The following is a 20,808-nucleotide window of genomic DNA, read 5'->3' on the forward strand; positions in this document are numbered from 1 at the left end:
AATTGTGAGGCAAGGGGAAATAATGACAGGTTCCAGCCATACAAATTTCAGTATTCAGACCCCTTGACTTTTTTCACATTTTGTTACGTTACAGCCTTATTCCAAAATGGATTAAATTGTTTGTTCTAATTAATCCACAATATCCCTTGATGACAAAGCAAAAACAGGTGTTTGAAATTGTTGCAAATTTATTAAAATAAAAAAATCTGAAATATCACATTTACATAAATAAATTCAGACCCATTTACTGAGTACTTTCTTAAAGCTCCTTTGGCAGAGATTACAGCCTCGAGTCTTTTTGGGTATGACACTACAAGCTTAGCACACTTGTATTTGGGGAGTTTCTCATGTTTTTCTCTACAGATCCTCTCAAGCTCTGTCAGGTTGGATGGGGAGGGTCGCTGCACAGCCATTTTCAGGTCTCTCCAGCTATTGTCAGGTCTCTCTCAGATAACTGAACTAAATGCCTACCGCCCCGTAGCACTCACTTCTGTCATCGTGAAGTGCTTTGAGAGACTAGTCAAGGATCATATCACCACTATCTTACCGGCCACCCAAGACCCACTTCAGTGTGCATACCGCCCCAACAGGTCCACAGACGATGCAATAGCTATCACACTGCACACTGCCCTATCCTATTTGGACAATAGGAATACCTATGTAAGAATGCTGTTCATTGACTACAGCTCAGCATTCAACACCATAGTACCCTCCAAGCTCATCATTAAGCTGGAGTCACTGGGTCACAACCCTGCCCTGTGCAATTGGGTCTTGGACTTTCTGACGGGCCGCCCCCAGGTGGTGAAGGTAGTAAACAACACCTCCACTTTGTTGACCCTCAACACTGGGGTCCCACAAGGGTGCATACTAAGCCCCCTCCTGTACTCCCTGTTCACCCATGACTGCGTGGCCATGCACGCCTCCAACTCAATCATCAAGTTTGCAGACGACACAACAGTAGTGAGCTTGATTACCAACAATGACGAGACAGCCTACAGGGAGGAGGTGAGGGCACTCGGAGTGTGGTGTTGAGAAAACAACCTCTAACTCAACGTCAACAAAACAAAGGAGATGATCGTGGACTTCAGGAAATAGCAGAGGGAGCACCCTCCTATCCATGTCGAAGGGACAGCAGTGGAGAAGGTGGAAAGTTTTAAGTTCCTCGGCGTACACATCACAGACAAACTGAAAAGGTCCACCCACACAGACAGTGTGGTGAAGAAGGCACAACAGCGCCCAAAACTCTGACTAACTTTTACAGATGCACAATCGAGAGCATCCTGTCGGGCAGTATCACAGCCTGGTACGGCAACTGCAACGCCCTCAACCGCAAGGCTCTCCAGAGGGTGGTGCGGTCTGCACAAGGAATCACCCAGGGCAACTACCTGCCCTCTATGACACCTATAGTACCCAATGTTACAGGAAGGCCAAAAAGATCATCAAGGACAACAACCACTCGAGTCACTGCCTGTGCCTGTTCACACCACTACCATCCAGAAGGTGAGGTCAGTGCAGGTGCATCAAAGCTGGTACCAAGAGACTGAGGAACAGCTTCTATCTCAAGGCCATCAGACAGCTAAACAGCAATCACTAACTCAGAGAGGCTGCTGCCTACATGGAGACCCAATCATTGGCCACTTGAATAATAAATGGATCACTCGTCACTTTAAATAATGGCACTTTAATAATGTTTACATATCTTACATTACACATATTATATGTATATACTGTATTCTATACCATCTATTGCACCTTGCCTATGCTGCTCGGCCATCGCTCATCCATATATTTATATGTACATATTCTCATTCACCCCTTTTAGATTTGTGTGTATTAGGTAGTTGTTGGGGAATTGTTAGATTACTTGTTAGATATTACTGCACTGTCAGAACTAGAAGCACAAGTATTTCGCTACACTCGCATTAACATCTGCTAACCATGTGTATGTGACCAATAAAATTTGATTTGATTTTGATTCGATTTCAGATGTTCGATTCGCCCCAGTTTTAGGTCATGAGCGCTCTGGAGTAGGTTTTCATCAAGGATCTCTCTGTACTTTCCTCCATTCAACTTTCCCTCAATCCTGACTAGTCTCCTAGTCCCTGCCACTGAAAATCATCCCCACAGCATGATGCTGCCACCACCATGCTTCACCATAGGGATGGTGCCAGGTTTCCTCCAGATGTGACACTTGTCATTCAGGCCAAAGAATTCCATCTTGGTTTCATGAGATCAGAGAATCTTGTTTCTCATGGTCTGATAGTCTTTAGGTGCCTTTTGGCAAACTCCAAGCAGGCTGTCATGTGCCTTTTAGTGAGGAGTGGCTTCCGTCTGGCCACTCTACCATGAAGGCCTGATTGATGGAGTGATGATGAGATGGTTGTCCTTCTGGAAGGTTCTCCCATCTCCACAGAGGAACTCTGGAGCTCTGTCAGATTGACCATCAGGTTCTTGTTCACCTCCCTGACCAAGGCCCTTCTCTCCCGATTGCTCAGTTTGGCTGGCAGGACAGATCTATGAAGAGTCATTGTGGTTCCAAACCTCTTCCATTTAAGAATGATGGAGGCCACTCTGTTCTTGGGGACCTTCAATGCTGCAGAAATGTTTTGGTACCCTTCCCCAGGTCTGTGCCTCAACACAATCCTGTCTCGGAGCTCTATGGACAATTCCTTCAACCTCATGGCTTGATTTTTGCTCTGATATGCACTGTCAACTATGGGACCTTACAGTATATAGACAGGTGTGCGCCTTTCCAAATCATGCCCAATCAATTGAATTTACCACTGGTGGACTCCAATCATGTTGTAGAAACATCTCAAGGATGATCAATAGAAACTGGATCCACCAAAACTGGATGAGCTCAATTTCGAGTCTCATAGCAAAGGGTCTGAATACTTATGTAAATAAGGTATTTCTGTTCATTTTTTTTATCTAAAAACCTGTTTTCGCATTTTCATTATGGGGTATTGTTTGTAGATTGATAAGGAAAAACATTTTGATCAATTTTAGAATAAAGCTGTAACGTAACAAAATGTGGAAAAAGTCAACGAGAGTGAATACTTTCCGAATGCACTGTACATTGTCTTTTGTTTGGCCTTACTGTCCATTTTCCAGGTCCTTGACATGACACACGGAGGCCTCCAGGTAATCACGGGGTTTGTAGAGCCTGAGGGGGGCGGCAGCGGCGGAGTCCTCATCGGAGCAGTGTTCCAGTGCTCCGTTGGGTCTGCAGTCAGAAAAGGGGCTCGCCTTTCCATTGGCGGACTTCACACCTGGATCCTTTTCTTTGCCCAGAAGGGTTAGCTCCACCTTCACCTCAACTGCAGGACACAGACCCCAGACCATTAGCAAAACTGCAGGACACAGACCACAGACCAGTAGCAATACTGCAGAACACAAACCACAGACCATTAGCAAAACTGCAGGACACAGACCACAGACCAGTAGCAATACTGCAGAACACAAACCACAGACCAGCAGCAATACTGCAGAACACAAACCACAGACCATTAGCAAAACTACAGGACACAGACCACAGTCCAGTAGCAATACTGCAGAACACAAACCACAGACCATTAGCAAAACTGCAGAATACAGACCACAGACCACTAGGAAAACACCACCCTTTTCAGGCTGATGTTTGCCCAGTAACTGACATTTAAAAAAAATTTATTCCCTTGTTTTTAGTTCACAACTTTTACCCATCATCCTCCTCAACTTTAAGTCACTAGCAGCCACTGATACTCATATAAATGTTTCCTTTGATTGCAGCGCTCAGCGTCAGACTCCCCACGGAGAAGAGTTCTGCATCGAATGGAACTGACATGACCATGAAAATACTTTATGAGATTTAAAAAAAAACATGGGGCAAATTTACTGTGGCAATCTTGAGAGCTTTATAGCATATATTTAGGATCACTACACCATGCATTTGATATTTGCTGAAATAACACACATACACAAGGACAGGCCTAAGTGGATGTTTGGGTTTATTTGTTGTGAGGCGCCCCCTGAGGCATTTGATGACATCTGATAAGTTGCCTCTGGTGTTTGTATTTCTGCATTTGAAGAGGTGGTTGTGCAACCCATTTTCACTGCAGCCAGATTTATCTCTTCGGCAGTAGAAATGTGCTGACCCTCCGGTTCCTACACGATAATCTGGCTGGAATTTTGACCTGCTGAGCGAGTCTTAATTAAAATCAATGGAAAATCATGAGAGTGACTGCAATCACAGGAGAGGAAAGGGGGAGAGGCATCCATCCCCAGACTCATATGGGATCTTCAACTAGGACCTTATGTAAGAGAATTCACATTGTGTATTCGATTTGTTATAGGGATATTTTAAATGTTGATATTCTCTTTTCTTTTGATTCTCAGATCATAAAATCACATCCACTGACCAGGGCAATTCTGAATCCATAAATTGATAGCTTACTCAACCATATGCTCCATGCTGAAGTCAGAATGTTGATTGATGTATAGTGAGCTCCAAGTATTGGGACAGTGACACATTTGTTGTTGTTTTGTCTCTAGTCTCCCTGTTTTAGGGGACCAAATACTAAACTTTTGACTACTTTAATACACATATAACTGAATTTGGCCAGGTCTTGGTAGATTTGCAGTGGTCTGATACTCCTTCCATTTCAATATTATCGCTTGCACAGTGCTCCTTGGGATGTTTAAAGCTTGGGAAATCTTTTTGTATCCAAATCCGGCTTTAAACTTCTTCACAACAGTATCTCGGACCTGCCTGGTGTGTTCCTTGTTCTTCATGATGCTCTCTGCGCTTTTAACGGACCTCTGAGACTATCACAGTGCAGGTGCATTTATACGGAGACTTGATTACACACAGGTGGATTGTATTTATCATCATTAGTCATTTAGGTCAACATTGGATCATTCAGAGATCCTCACTGAACTTCTGGAGAGAGTTTGCTGCACTGAAAGTAAAGGGGCTGAATAATTTTGCACGCCCAATTTTTCAGTTTTTGAATTGTTAAAAAAGTTTGAAATATCCAATAAATGTCTTTCCACTTCATGATTGTGTCCCACTTGTTGTTGATTCTTCACAAAAAAATACAGTTTTATATCTTTATGTTTGAAGCCTGAAATGTGGCAAAAGGTCGTAAAGTTCAAGGGGGCCGAATACTTTCGCAAGGCACTGTATAGTTTAAGTAATTACAATACTTTTTACATTGTACTTACAGGAATACTTACACAGTAATGATGGTGTGATATTGTATTCTACATTAAAAACATGTATTTATCTAACATTGTGTAAAAGTTTTTTTCTGGTTTAGTTTCTCAACTATACTGGTATTCATCACTGCTGTGTCCAAGGTTCCGTTCAGGGTCCCACTTGTTTCTTAAAGACTAATTAGACATTTTACAGTGAGTCTAAAGTTGCCCCTATAGAACTGGAGACAAGCTCCCTATCCCCTCCACTTTATTAATACTAGCTGCCAGTATGGTATTGCAGTGGTTGTTTTTGTGAAAATTATGTTTATTTTTTATTTATTTTTAAACTGCTCTCCATAAGAGCTAAAGCATTATTAAGTCAAAGCTTTAGGAGCAAGCAAAGATATAAAAAACGTAATGTGCTTGATTACAGCACCTACCACAGCCTTCAACAAGCTGACTGCATTGCAACAGTGATATGTTTGCTTTGAAACAGTTATACGTTGTGCCATACATTTAAAACTCAAATTTGACTATGTAATCCTCTTGAAGGCAATGCCATTGAGAGCATTAAAATTCCTCCTCCACAAATCGCCATGCTACAAAGGCAGTCAGGAGAGGGGTTTGTATGACCTATATACTGTATAGCTGGCGAACAAATGCCAATTATTCCAGGATTTGGAAAGGGGTAGGACAGACGGAAGGAGAACAGGAAGTAGGACGGAGGGAAGGAGAACAGAGGGTAGGACAGAGGGAAGGAGGACGGGGGTAGGACGGAGTGGAGGAGAATGGGGGTAGGACGTCGGGAAGGAGAACAGAGGGTAGGACGGAGGGAAGGAGAACAGAGGGTAGGACGGAGGGAAGGAGAACAGAGGGTAGGATGGAGGGAAGGAGAACAGGGGGTAGGACGGAGGGAAGGAGAACAGGGGTAGGACGGAGGGAAGGAGAACAGGGGTAGGACGGAGGGAAGGAGAACGGAGGGGTAGGACGGAGAGGAGGAGAACGGGGGTAGGAAGGAGGGAAGGAGAACAGGGGGTAGGAAGGAGGGAAGGAGAACAGGGGTAGGACGGAGGGAAGGAGAACAGGGGTAGGACGGAGGGAAGGAGAACGGAGGGGTAGGACGGAGAGGAGGAGAACGGGGGTAGGAAGGAGGGAAGGAGAACAGGGGTAGGACGGAGGGAAGGAGAACGGAGGGTAGGACAGAGGGAAGGAGGACGGGGGTAGGACGGAGAGGAGGAGAATGGGGGTAGGACGTAGGGAAGGAGAACAGAGGGTAGGACGGAGGGAAGGAGAACAGAGGGTAGGACGGAGGGAAGGAGAACAGAGGGTAGGACGGAGGGAAGGAGAACAGAGGGTAGGATGGAGGGAAGGAGAACAGGGGGTAGGACGGAGGGAAGGAGAACAGGGGTAGGACGGAGGGAAGGAGAACAGGGGTAGGACGGAGGGAAGGAGAACGGGGGTAGGAAGGAGGGAAGGAGAACGGGGGTAGGACGGAGGGAAGGAGAACAGAGGGTAGGACGGAGGGAAGGAGAACGGAGGGGTAGGACGGAGAGGAGGAGAACGGGGGTAGGAAGGAGGGAAGGAGAACAGGGGGTAGGAAGGAGGGAAGGAGAACAGGGGTAGGACGGAGGGAAGGAGAACAGGGGTAGGACGGAGGGAAGGAGAACGGAGGGGTAGGACGGAGAGGAGGAGAACGGGGTAGGAAGGAGGGAAGGAGAACAGGGGTAGGACGGAGGGAAGGAGAACAGAGGGTAGGACAGAGGGAAGGAGGACGGGGGTAGGACGGAGAGGAGGAGAACGGGGGGGGGGGTAGGATGGAGGGAAGGAAGGAGAACGGGGGGTAGGACGGAGAGGAGGAGAACAGGGGTAGGACGGAGAGGAGGAGAACGGGGGTAGGACGGAGAGTAGGAGAATGGGGGTAGGACGGAGGGAAGGAGAATGGGGGGTAGGACGGAGAGTAGGAGAACAGAGGCTAGGATGGAGGGAAGGAGAACGGGGGGTAGGACGGAGAGGAGGAGAACGGGGGTAGGACGGAGATGAGGAGGACGGGGGTAGGACGGAGAGAAGGAGAACAGTGGGTTGGTGGAGATAGTGTTCACCTGGCTTGCTTTTGGAGAGGCATCCTCCCATTATGGGCCCAGGGTAGATCCAGGAGGCCTGGCTGGAGGAAGCCCAGGGGAGGTGAGGAAGAGACGGGGTCAGATCCTGGGGTTGGGCTGCTGGGTCGGGAGGTAACCACGACAGTGTTGAAACGGGGGTATCAGTATGTGCAGGTGCAGATCCAGGTCAGCCATTGTAGACATCAGCTCTCCCACATCACCACCTGGGAGAAGGAAGAGTGAACAAAGCTGAGTGGCTGAAAAGCCCAGTGGAGGCTGGTCGAGGGAGAAATTGGGAGATTACAAAAGCCCAACCATCAAACAGCACCACTACACCAACCTGGACTTAACGTAGTAAATGTAAATTAGTATGATATGTTACGTTTCATATGGTATGCATTAATTTGTGGATGTCCATCTTTCATTTCATATGATATGTTACAAATTGCACTTCATACAATAAGTAATAAATTCCAACTCGTACAATATGTTACAAATTTGGCAAACCTATGATATGTTAGGAATTCCAATTTGTTGTCGGTGGCTAGGTGGCTAACGCTAACGTTAGCTAAATTTACCAATAAGCTAAAATGAACACACAACCTTTGGGTTACTAAACGTTCACGTTATAACCTCACCCATCCACCCCAACCAACCACCCTACTTTCGTTTTTGCCTTAAGTAACCTTCTGTCTTATGCAGCCATACCAAACGTGACATGTCATAATAATTTTACGTCTATTCTATGAGACCAGGCTGACTACACAGTTCTAAAAGTTTCTCACATGACTACTTGTGTTTTTTAGAGTTCCTCTGTATAGAGTGGTGTGTGTGTGGTGTGTTTGCATTTGTGAACCACTACCCATTTTAGTCATTGAAATACGTACAGTTTGTGAGTTTGCCTAAGGATACCAAATAGTTGATATCAACATTAGGAAAACTTTATATTTTCATATTTTTCCGAAGAAATTGAGATAATATCACGTGAAGATTAGCCACTTATATCAACCATGGCTTAGAAATGGTACAATGAACTACTATGCATTCATGATGCCAGTCATGATGCTGAGAAACATGGACAAAGTCCTGGAATGGCCACTGTGGTAGTTAAAGGGCTAGCCTAGCACTCATTAACACCCATTAGCATTCACAGCCCCATCCACAGTGCTCTCAATGGCATTTTTCAACTGCCGTTTGAAAAGGAGAGGGTGTGTAATTGTCCGTCAACCTGTAGAGAGGCCCTAACTTGGTTCTCTGAGGTGGTATAGAACTAAGCGGCTTCTAGTACTATTCCTGTGTGCTCTGCCCTCCAGCAACACTTGGCAACAATGTAAGGCTGAGAAAAGGTTGCCCCTTGTTTTCTACACTTGTCTTCAGTGTTGGGAAACCTACTTTGAAAATACAGTTTACAAAGCTACCAATTACTTCACACTGGAATAAGTTAAGCTACAGTAGAGCTACCTTTAAGAAATTATTGTTTACTAAACTAAACAACTATCATATCTAAATCAGAAATGTCATAGACTACAATTTCATGACCAGATCACTCTGGAGTCAGATGTTAACATAATGTGTAATTTAGCCTATTAAAAACTAAAATGATGTTTCAAGTGAGAATTATGCAGGTCTAATGCTGAAAAAGAATGTAAAATCTTGCCAATTTCACTCATATTTTATTTTAGCCAAAAAAGTAGTATGTATTTCTACTAGTTAGCTACACCACTACATGGTAAAAAAGTAATTAACTACTGAAAACACTACCTAGATTTGAATTGAGTTCAACTACCACCAAGCTACTTCAAAATGCAGTTAAATTACTAGTTGAACTACATGTAGTTCACTCCTCCCCAACACTTACTGTCTCTCTACTATGAATCTAATGAGTGCGTGTGTGTGTGTGTGTGTGTGTGTGTGTGTGTGTGTGTGTGTGTGTGTGTGTGTGTGTGTGTGTGTGTGTGTCCAAATTCCCTTGAAGAGAAGTGTTAATGTTAGTGTTAATCATGTTAATTGATAACATTTTCGACATACATTGTTACTTAATGTTACATACATACAGTGCCTTCAGAAAGTATTCACATCCCTTGACTTCTTCCACATTGTTGTTACTGCCTGAATTTAAAATTGATTAAGTTAAGATTTTGTGTCACTGGCCTACACACGATACCCCATAATGTAAAAGTGGAATTATGTTTTTAGACATTTTTACAAATGAATTAAATATGAAAAGCTGAAATGTCTTGAGTCAATAAGTATTCAACCCTTTGTTATAGCAAGCTTAAATAAGTTCAGGAGTAGACATGGGCTTCACAAGTTACATAATAAGTTGCATTGACTCATCCTGTGTGCAATAATAGTGGTTTTTAATGACTACCTCATCTCTGTAGCCTTCCTCAAGCTTCCCACAATAAATTGGGTGAATTTTAGCCCATTCCTCCTGACAGATCTGGTGTAACTGAGTCAGGTTTGTAGGCCTCATTGCTTGCACACGCTATTTCAGTTCTGCCCACAAATCTTCTATAGGATTGAGATCAGGGCTTTGTGATGGCCACTCCAATACCTTGACTTTGTTGTCCTTAAGCCATTTTGCCACAACTTTGGAAGTATGCTTGGGGTCATTGTCTATTTGGAAGACCCATTTGCAACCAAGCTTTAACTTCCTGACTGATGTCTTGAGATGTTGCGTCAATATATCCACAGAATTTTCCTTTCTCATGATGCCATCTATTTTGTGAAGTGCACCAGTCCCTGCTACAGCAAAGCACCCCCACAACATGATGCTGCCACCCCCGTGCTTCACGGTTGGGATGGTGTTCTTCGGCTTGCAAGCCTCCCCTTTTTCCTCCAAACATAACGATGGCCAAACAGCTCGATTTTTGTTTCATCTGACCAGAGGACATTTGTCCAAAAGGTACAATCTTTGTCCCCATGTGCAGTTGCAAACCGTAGTCTGGCTTTTTAATAGTGGTTTTGGAGCAGTGGCTTCTTCCTTGCTGAGCGGCCTATCAGGTTATGTTGACATAGGACTCGTTTTACTGTGGATATAGATACTTTTGTACCTGTTTCCTCCAGCATTTTTGCTGTTGTCCTGGGCAAGTCCTTTGCTGTTGTTCTGGGATTGATTTGCACTTTTCGCACCAAAGTAAGTTCATCTCTAGGAGACAGAACGTGTCTCCTTCCTGATCGGTATGACAGCTGTGTGGTCCCATGGTGTTTATATTTGTGTACTATTGTTTGTACAGATGAATGTGGTACCTTCAGGCGTTTGGAAATTGCTCCCAAGGATGAACCAGACTTGTGGAGGTCTCCAATTTATTTCTGAGGTCTTGGCTGATTTCTTTTGATTTTCCCATGGTGTCAAGCAGAGGCACTGAGTTTGAAGGTAGGCCTTGAAATACATCCACAGGTACACCTCCAATTGACTCAAATTATGTCAATTAGCCTGTCAGAAGCTTCTAAAGCCATGACATCATTTTCTGGAATTTACCAAGCTGTTTAAAGGCACAGTCAACTTAGTGTATGTTAACTTCTGACCCACTGGAATTGTGATGCAATGAATTATAAGTGAAATAATCTGTCTGTAAACAATTGTTGGAAAAATTCCTTGTGTCATGCACAAAGTAGATGTCCTAACCGACTTGCCAAAACTATAGTTTGTTAACAATACATTTGTGGCGTGGTTGAAAAACAAGTTTTAATGACTCCAAACTAAGTGTATGTAAACTTCTGTCTTCAACTGTAGATGGGTAAAAATAAAATAGCAGACATTGAAAATTCCTTTGAGCATGGTGAAGTTATGAATTACACTTTGGTAGATTATCAATACACCAAGTCACTACAAAGATACAGACATCCTTCCTAACAAGGCACTAAAGTAATACTGCAAAAAATGTGGCAAAGCAAATAACTTTTTTTCCTGAATACAAAATGGGCAAATCCATTACAATCCATTACTGAGTACCATTCTCTATATTTCCAAGCATAGCGGTGTCTCCATCATGTTAACACGTTATGGGTATGCTTGTAATCGCTAAGTACTGGGGAGGTTTTCAGGATAAAAGAAACGTTATAGAGCTAAGCACAGGCAAAATCTTGGAGGAAAACCTGGATCAGTCTGCTTTCCACCAGAGACTCGAGATGAATTCACCTTTCAGCAGGACAATAACCTAAAACACAGGCTAAAATCTACACTGAAGTTGCTTACCAAGAAGACAGTGAATGTTCCTGAGGGGCCAAGTTACAGTTTTGACAGTTCAGGCTGTAACACAACAAAATGTGTAATAAGTAAAGAGGTATGAATACTTTCTGAAGGCACTGTAAGTGTTGTTAACCATGAACAGCCTTTGCACCTTTAACTTTCACGTCACTGAATTTTGAATGTAGGCAGAGGCCCCATGAGTTTCAAAACCACTTTTGTTTTGCTGCCACACATGCCCACACACCCCTGCCAGAGCTTGTGATATTTCAACCCACTGTTGCAATACAGCTGTTGATATGAATATGAGAGCAGTACTACAGAAACAAACATTCACTGGATGACAGGTATATCACACAACGCAGTGGGATTCGTTAGCAATAGCAAGCCACACTTCGGGGTGCACTAAAAAAAGTACTTGATATTCAGAGCACATCTTAATGTCCTTGAAGTAAAAAAAAAAAAGAAGCTTGCACTTTTGAATGGAGAAGTGATTCAAGTTCCAGAGACCAAGTGAGACATGGAAAGATCTCTCTTTTGAAACATTTCACACAGTAAGAAATGTCTGTGTCATGTCATCGTTGTCATACTGCTACATCGAAAGTATATGAGTGTATATACTTCACAATAAAATCAATTCAAAAGGATCACAAAAACATTCAAGACATTTAAAGTTTTGCAGCATGGAATTACCAAGAGTCACTTTAGTCATCTTTTTAAAGGTAATATAGAACCGGAGCAAGCTAAATAACTGGGATAGCCTAGTTCTTTTGGGCTGAATGTGGGTATCTGTTTTTTCTCTACACGAACTGTGAAAATGTCATGGCAACCACTAATTATTTTCTAAACTAATTTTATAGCTTCACTAATCTCAATGACCCAACAACAACAAACACATTTCAAAATGCCATTTTGTCATGAGAAGGATGTTTCCCTATGAAGAAACCAATGAAGGTTTAAACACTTCATGAAGACGGAAGTGCACTCTATATTCTCACATCAATAATTACAATACAAATTAAAATTGAATGAACGTTTTGTATTTTGTACTAACCCAAAGTCAGGTTAAGCAGATTTGGTCCTCAACATATGACGCAGATTCCATTCGCTCACCGTTGGGCCTGTCCCCAAGCAGTGCTAATAATCCTTCCTGCAAACAAGCTGTCAGTTTCACTCACTTTTCTCCACAAATGTAATACGTTTTACTGGAATGTAGCAGGGAATTAGCCATTGTGGCACAACCCTTAGGTAGTTTCCCCCCACACACCCACCCCAAGAATGGATCTGTGTGAAACCAATGTTAAATTCCGAGGACCAGAATCAATTCCGATAGTGTCACGCCCTGGCCATAGAGAGGCCTTTTATTCTCTATTTTGGTTAGGCCAGGGTGTGACTAGGTTGGGCATTCTAGTTTCTTTATTTCTATGTTTTCTATTTCTTTGTGTTTGGCCGGGTGTGGTTCTCAATCAGAGGCAGCTGTCTATCGTTAGCCACATCCATCACTCAGAAAAGGATCTTTACTTTTCTTTGAACAGCCCAGGTAAACACACTGTGTTTCTAAACAGACTACTGATACACTATCAGGTATCAAGGTAAGACCCAGATGCAGACCGTGTCGAAGTAACAATGCTTATTACAGCAACAGAGGCAAAGGTACAGGACAGCAGGCAGGCTCAGGGTCAGGTCAAGCAGAGGTCGGTAACCCAGAGGTGGGGCAAAGGTACAGGACAGCAGGCAGGCTCAGGGTCAGGTCAAGCAGAGGTCGGCAACCCAGAGGTGGGGCAAAGGTACAGGACAGCAGGCAGGCTCAGGGTCAGGTCAAGCAGAGGTCGGTAACCCAGAGGTGGGGCAAAGGTACAGGACAGCAGGCAGGCTCAGGGTCAGGTCAAGCAGAGGTCGGTAACCCAGAGGTGGGGCAAAGGTACAGGACAGCAGGCAGGCTCAGGGTCAGGTCAAGCAGAGGTCGGCAACCCAGAGGTGGGGCAAAGGTACAGGATGGCAGGCAGGCTCAGGGTCAGGCAGAGTGGTCAGGCGGGTGGGTACAGGGTCAGGACTGGCAATGGTCAAAACCAGGAGGATGAGAAAAGAGAGACTGGGGAAAAGCAGGAGCTGACACAAAAACGCTGGTTGGCTTGACAAACAAGACGAACTGGCAACAGACAAACAGAGAACACAGGTATAAATACAGTGGCTTGCGAAAGTATTCACCCCCTTGGCATTTTTCCTATTTTGTTGCCTTACAACCTGGAATTAAAATAGATTTTTGCGGGGTTTGTATCATTTGATTTGCACAGCATGCCTACCACTTTGAAGATGCAAAATATGTCTTATTGTGAAACAAACAAGAAATAAGACAAAAAAAACAGAAAACTTGAGCGTGCATAACTGTTCACTCCCCCAAAGTCAATACGTTGTAGAGCCACCTTTTGCAGCAATTACAGCTGCAAGTCTCTTGGGGTATGTTAAGCTTGGCACATCTAGCCACTCTGAGTTTTGCCCATTCTTCGAGGCCAAACTGCTCCAGCTCCTTCAAGTTGGATGGGTTCCGCTGGTTTACAGCAATCTTTAAGTCATACCACAGATTCTCAATTGGATTGAGGTCTGGGCTTTGACTAGGCCGTTCCAAGACATTCAAATGTTTCCCCTTAAACCACTTGAGTGTTGCTTTAGCAGTATGCTTAGGGTCATTGTCCTGTTGGAAGGTGAACCTCCGACCCAGTCTCAAATCTCTGGAAGACTGAAGCAGGTTTCCCTCAAGAATTTCCCTGTATTTAGCACCATCCATCATTACTTCAATTCTGACCAGTTTCCCAGATCTTGCCGATGATAAACATCCCCTCAACATGATGCTGCCACCACCATGCTTCACTGTGGGGATGATGTTCTTGGGGTGATGAGAGGTGTTGGGTTTGCACCAGACATAGCGTTTTCTTTGTTGGCCAAAAAGCTACATTTGAGTCTCATCTGACCAAAGTACCTTCTTCCATATGTTTGGGGAGTCTCCCACATGCCTTTTGGCAAACATCAAATGTGTTTGCTTATTTTTTTCTTTAAGCAATGGCTTTTTTCTGGTCACTCTTCCGTAAAGCCCAGCTCTGTGGAGTGTATGGCTTAAAGTAGTCCTATGGATAGATACTCCAATCTCCACTGTGGAGCATTGCAGCTCCTTCAGGGGCATCTTTGGTCTCTTTGTGCATCTCTGATTAATGCCCTCCTTGCCTGGTCCGTGAGTTTGGTGGGCGGCCCTCTCTTGGCAGGTTTGTTGTGGTGCCATATTCTTTCCATTTATTTATAATGGATTTAATGGTGCTCCATGGGATGTTCAAAGTCTCTGATATTTTTTTATAACCCAACCCTGATCTGTACTTCTCCACAACTTTGTCCCTGACATGTTTGAAGCGCTCCTTGGTCTTCATGGTGCCCTTGCTTGGTAGTGCCTCTTGCTTAGTGGTTTTGCAGACTCTAGGGCCTTTCAGAACAGATGTTTATATACTGAGATCATGTGACAGATCATGTGACACTTAGATTGCACACAGGTGTACTTTATTTAACTAATTATGTGACTTCTGAAGGTAATTGGTTGCACCAATTACTTGCTTCATAGCAAAGGGGGTGAATACATATGCACGCACCACTTTCCGTTTTTTCCCTTCACCAATTTGGACTACTTTGTGTATGTCCATAACATGAAATCCAAATAAAAATCCATTTAAATGACAGGTTGTAATGCAACAAAAACGCCAAGGGAGATTAATACTTTTGCAAGGCACTGTGCACAGGGGATAATGGGGCAGATGGGCTACACCTGGAGGGGGGTGGAGACAATCACAAAGACAGGTGAAACAGATCAGGGTGTGACAATACACAAACAGAAACTTCAGGCCAGGCAATAGATGACCCTTATCCCTACAGAGACAACAACACGCTAACAAACTCCTCACTGCCTCAGGCATTCAGTGATATCATGGGCCAGTAGTTTCAGTAAATATGTATCAGAAATTATTGTGGTTCCTCAAGCATGTGGCTCAAGCAACCATTAGGGTTAAATTTTCACCGTAATCTGGTAAACCTTGAAAGTAGATGCGGTCAGATCTTCACCAGTAATGCTATGCAAGAGTGTATGTTTTCTGTCTGTAAGCATGTGGTTTCTCTATGCTGTACATGAACCAACATGATAATTTGTCCCTCGAGCATAGGTAACTGGTTATTTACATTTATAAACTGGGTGGTTTGCGCCTTGAATGCTGATTGGCTGTAAGCCGTGGTATAGCAGACCATATACCATGGGTATGACAAAACATTTATTTTTCCTGCTCTAATTACGTTGGTCACCAGTTTATAATAGCAATAAGGCACCTCGGGAGTTTGTGGTATATGGCCAATATACCACGGCTAAGGGCTGTATCGCTAAGGGCTCCGCCGTGCGTCGTGCTTAAGAACAGCCCTTTGCCATGGTATATTGGTCATATATCACACCCCTCTTGCCTTATTGCTTAACTAACATCTCAGTTGGTTATTTAACATCTCATGCACCTAACACCTGTTCCACAGGTAAATCAGGCCGCTCGATTACATCCACGGCTGATAAGGACCGAGGACAAAGTAACACCCCACAAGACAAAGTAGCACAACACCTATCCCCCATTACTGCAGATTTGTGAATTACAAGATAAACTTGATCGTCCCAAGATTGTGTTAACCACCACTTGAACAACAACCTTTTTCGTCCGAGACATTTAACAGCTGCATTTACCATGTTTGTCCTGAGCCTAATCAAGCCTGTGGAGTTAACCTCATTTTGAATGTTCTTGTTATGTTAGAAAACCTGCAATGCTGATCAAATACTTAGCTTGTTGTTCAGCTTTAATTGCTATAAAAACAAGCCCTGGAAAGCTGATGAAATAATAACAATCGTTTGAATTATTAAGGGGTGGAAAGAAGTTTTGTTAACTCATCCTATACTTGTATTTGTGGCCAAAGCACAAATTGGTGGACAAAAAAAAAAGAAAAAAAATCCCACCTCAAACTTGCATCTCAAACAGAATATTTAAAAAATGCTTGCTATTTCCTAATAGAACATGATGTCATTTTGACTCATTGGCTGAGCCGGTCTACTCAGTTGAATCTTTTTAATGACAGGTATACACCCACACCAGTCTGTGGTTGGGGTATGCTCACATCATTCCAAGACAGAAAATATGCTTTTAATTACAATTTCTTTGGAAGGAAAACTATTGAACTCATATTGTTGTTAAATATAGGTCCACTTTCATAGAAATCTGGAAACACTGGACAGTTATTTATATTACTTTTTTGGTTATTTCCAGAGGCTACCAGTTTTACACTGTGAATGTATTATAAATTCCCCAATACTAGGCTCTAGAAACATGTGAAACAATCATCATACATTGTGACTAAGTGCATTCCCCCGTTTGTCTTGTACTTGCTTGCTTGTTTAAGTTTGTTTGTCTATAAGGTACATGTAAGGTAAGATCAAAATCTAACATTGTTTTTTAAAAGTTGTTTCGCCACTGTAAAATGTATTCATGCATCCTTCACAAAGACAAATTTCAGCCTTGCTGAAGAAACCCCAGGTCATCACCGATCCTCCACCAAATCTCACAGTGGGTGCAAGACCTGGGGAGGCCTACAAGCCACAGTGTCTTGCACCCACTGTGAAATTTGGTGGAAGATCGGTGAAGATCTGGGGGTGCTTCAGCAAGGCTGGAATCGGGCAGATTTATTTTTGTGAAGGACGCATGAATCAAGCCACGTACAAGGTTGTCCTGGAAGAAAACTTGCTTCCTTCTGCTCTGACAATGTTCCCCAACTCTGATGATTGGTTTTTCCAGAAGGACAATGCTCCATGCCACACAGCCAGGTCAAGCAAGGTGTGGATGGAGGACCACCAGATCAAGACCCTGTCATGGCCAGCCCAATCTCCAGACCTGAACCACATTGAAAACCTCTGGAATGTGATCAAGAGGAAGATGGGTGGTCACAAGTCTTCAAACAAAGCTAAGCTGCATGAATTCTTGCCCCAGGAGTGGCATAAAGTCACCCAACATCAATGTGAAAGACTGGTGGAGAGCATGCCAAGACACATTAAAGCTGTGATTGAAAATCAGGGTTATTCCACCAAATATTGATTTCTGAACTCTTCCTACTGTAAGTTAAAACATTAGTATTGTGTTGTTTAAAAATGAATACAACAATGAATACAACACTGCATTTTTTTTGTAGGTTATTTTGTATTTGTATTTATTATGGATCCCAGGAAGAGTAACTGTTACCTTGGCAGCAGTTACTCTTCCTGGGGTCCAGACACATTAAAGCACATCACAAAATACACACAATTTTTTAAAATAAAACAGTACATCATAAAACATCATTACACCACTACATATCTACAACACAAATGAACACAGAGTGTTCAAAACATTAGGAAGACTGCTCTTTCCATGACATTAACTGACCAGGTGGATCCAGGTGAAAGCTATGATCCCTTATTGACATCACCTGTTAAATCAACTTCAGTAAAGGTAAATGAAGGGGAGGAGACAGGTTAAAGAAGGATTTTTAAGCCTTGAGATAATTGAGATATGGATTGTGTATGTGTGCCATTCAGAGGATGTGCCTTTGAATCGGGTACGGTAGTAGGTGCCAGGCGCACTGGTTTGAGTGTGTCAAGAACTGCAACGCTGCTGTTTTTTTTTTCACTTGACACAACTGTGGGAAGCATTGGAGTCAACATGGGCCAGCATCCCTGTGGAATGCTTTCGGCAACTTGTAGAGTCCATGCCCCCGTCTGATTAGGGCTGTTCTGAGGGTAAAAAGGGGTGCAACTCAATATTATGACGGTGTTCCTCATGTTTTATAGACTCAGTGTATAATACCACCATACAACAATATTAAAATGTACGTGTGTGTAGAGTGCATGTGCTAGTGTGTGTGTGTGACTATGCACGTGTGTGTGGGTGCCTGTGTGTGTGTCTCTTCACAGTCAGCATTGTTCCATAGTAGTACTGTGTGTTCCGTGTAGCTCTGTGCAGTACCAGGAGTTACCAGGAGTCTGTTCTGGACATGGGGACTGTGAACAAACCCCTGGTTGTGAAGAGACCCCTGGTCGTTGAACTTGTTGTGGAATTCAGAGGCTAACCATTCGTACACTTGATGGGATAAGGCAGGGATAACACGTGATACCACACAAGTTCTAGCGGCCTACAATTAGTTGTGTTAACCATGTAATGCCACTCCAAACATGAAACATGATCTGAATTTACTGAAATGAAACATAGAGCCTGATTAGGACATTTGAAGTTTACAGATATATGACAAATAATGGAGAATTAAAGAGATGTTACGCTGAATAGCAGGCATTGGCGCTATCGAGATATAGTGTCAGGGCGTTTTGGTGCTGCTTTCAGCGTTTGCCTCCCAATTAGGCAAAGGGAATTGTGAGGTCATGGAAAACCAGAATAGCCTTTTACAGAGGGGTGTCCACTCCTGCAGGGGACCAATGTTTCCATGGTCAGAAATAACGAATAAAACAACCAATTTCCGAGGAGTGCGCACGCGTGCGTACACACAAACACACACAAAAACACACACAAAGCTAAACAAATCAATTATATCACAACTCATACACAAATGTATAGGAGCAATCTCCCTTAGTGGACCAGTCATTGTTTTGAGGTCAGAAAATCTCTCAATTACCTCCTCTACCTAATATGGCTGTTTATTTTGATTGCTGTAATTTACTGTACATTTGCCACTGTGTAAGAATTTGCTTGTTTGTGAAGTGCCTTGTGTCCATTGGTGTACTGTTTGTCAGAGTATTGAGTATATGTCACTTCCTGACCATAGAAAACCTGTATTTTCTATGGTGGAGTAGGTCAGGGCGTGACTAGGCGTTTTTGTCCTAGTTTATATTTTCTATGCGGGGTTCTAGGTTTGATTTTCTATGTTGGTGATTTGTATGATTCCCAATTAGAGGCAGCTGGTTATCGTTGTCTCTAATTGGGGATCATACTTAAGTAGAATGTTTTCCACCTGTGGGTTATGGGATATTGTTTTTGTGTGGTGCATGTGAGTACTGCATTTTCTTCACATTTCGTTTGTTCATTTTTTAAATATTTTTGTTTTTGTTTTTTTGCTTTGAGTTTCACATAGAAATAAAAGATGTGGAACCCAGATCACTCTGAGCTTTGGTCCACTCATTATTACGAACATCGTGACAGTATATTACTGCACCACATTGCTCCCAGAACCGAGTTACTTCCTTGGCTCTATAATGCTGAATGGCCATAGTGCTGTACCAGATACAGACCACAGAAAGTAGTAAAGTCTAATGATATGCTGAGCATCACATTAAGATATCATATCAGCAGAAACAAGCACAATCATAAAATCAGCCCTTGGCCTACCGACTGTAAAAGAGGAAAAGGGTCTTACCCAACAAGCTAGTGTGGAGCAGGTGCACCGCTGAGTGCTTGTCTGTCAAACGCCCCAGTGTTCAGCCTTTCCTGTGGAGCACGTTAGAATACTATCACACCCAGTCTTCCAAGAATCCTGTCCCTCCCCCAGGATCGTCTCTCTCTTCTAGAGTATTCCCACTCCGTATCTACTGTTCAGCTCTCCTCCTGTCTCTTCCTCTCCCTCCGACGCAGCAGTAGCGGCCGGGGCTCTGGTGGGTGTGTTATCCCTGGGAAAAACCTCTCGAGCAGCACACGGATTGGGGTGATTGTGGAAGCTGCTCTCTCTCACTGACGGAGCCGGCAAATGCAGCACCAGGGGCCTCTGCCTGTTTCTTAGCTGTATGCAGTATTGACAGAGTTGCTGGGTGGATGCTAACACAGCAGGAATTCTCACAGTGCTCGGCTCTCCTCCCTCCATCTCTCTCTCAACTTCACTCCACCACTCTCCTCCCCTCTCTACTCCCTCTCTCACTCTTTCTCTCTCTCTCTCACACACGTGCGCATACACACACATGTACACACACATGCACGCACACAGACACACAGACACACAGACACACACACACACACACACACACACACACACACACACACACACACACACACACACACACACACACACACACAGTCCCCCTCCTGGTCAGATCCTTTCAGCCTTGCCTTCAGATGCCAAAGGCCTGACTGGCCAGTTAAATCTGATCAAAGATTGGCTGCGAGCCCCCCTGTACTGCCTGGACTGCCGGCTTTCTTTGATTGTCTGCCTGCTTGCCTGCCTGCTTAATGCATGCATGTGTGCTCTACTGTATGCCTGCTTGCCTGTTTGTGTGGAGGATTGTCTGCCTACTGTAAATGTCTATTTTAC

The 20,808-nt window shown here is 43.6% G+C and overlaps 1 protein-coding gene across 3 annotated transcripts in view; it reads right to left on the reverse strand.

The window, feature by feature from the left end:
- Positions 1–20,385, reverse strand: part of LOC110525346 (apoptosis-inducing factor 3-like) — a 32,106-nt gene extending 11,721 nt beyond the window's left edge. The window contains exons 1-3 of one of the 3 annotated variants that reach the window (XM_036979482.1): positions 19,924–20,385; positions 7,278–7,501; positions 3,101–3,320 (exon numbers count right to left, since the gene is read on the reverse strand). In XM_036979482.1, the coding sequence (XP_036835377.1) occupies positions 3,101–3,320; positions 7,278–7,308 (251 nt within the window). In that variant the 5' untranslated portion in view covers positions 7,309–7,501; positions 19,924–20,385. Of the gene's footprint in view, positions 1–3,100; positions 3,321–7,277; positions 7,502–12,523; positions 12,756–19,923 lie in introns of those variants that run through there. The other 2 variants (XM_036979484.1, XM_036979483.1) reach the window with 2 other exon arrangements.
- Between the last annotated feature and the right edge of the window lie 423 nt (positions 20,386–20,808).

Source organism: Oncorhynchus mykiss, chromosome 6 (assembly GCF_013265735.2).
Source record: "Oncorhynchus mykiss isolate Arlee chromosome 6, USDA_OmykA_1.1, whole genome shotgun sequence".
Classification (NCBI taxonomy): Eukaryota; Metazoa; Chordata; class Actinopteri; order Salmoniformes; family Salmonidae; genus Oncorhynchus; species Oncorhynchus mykiss.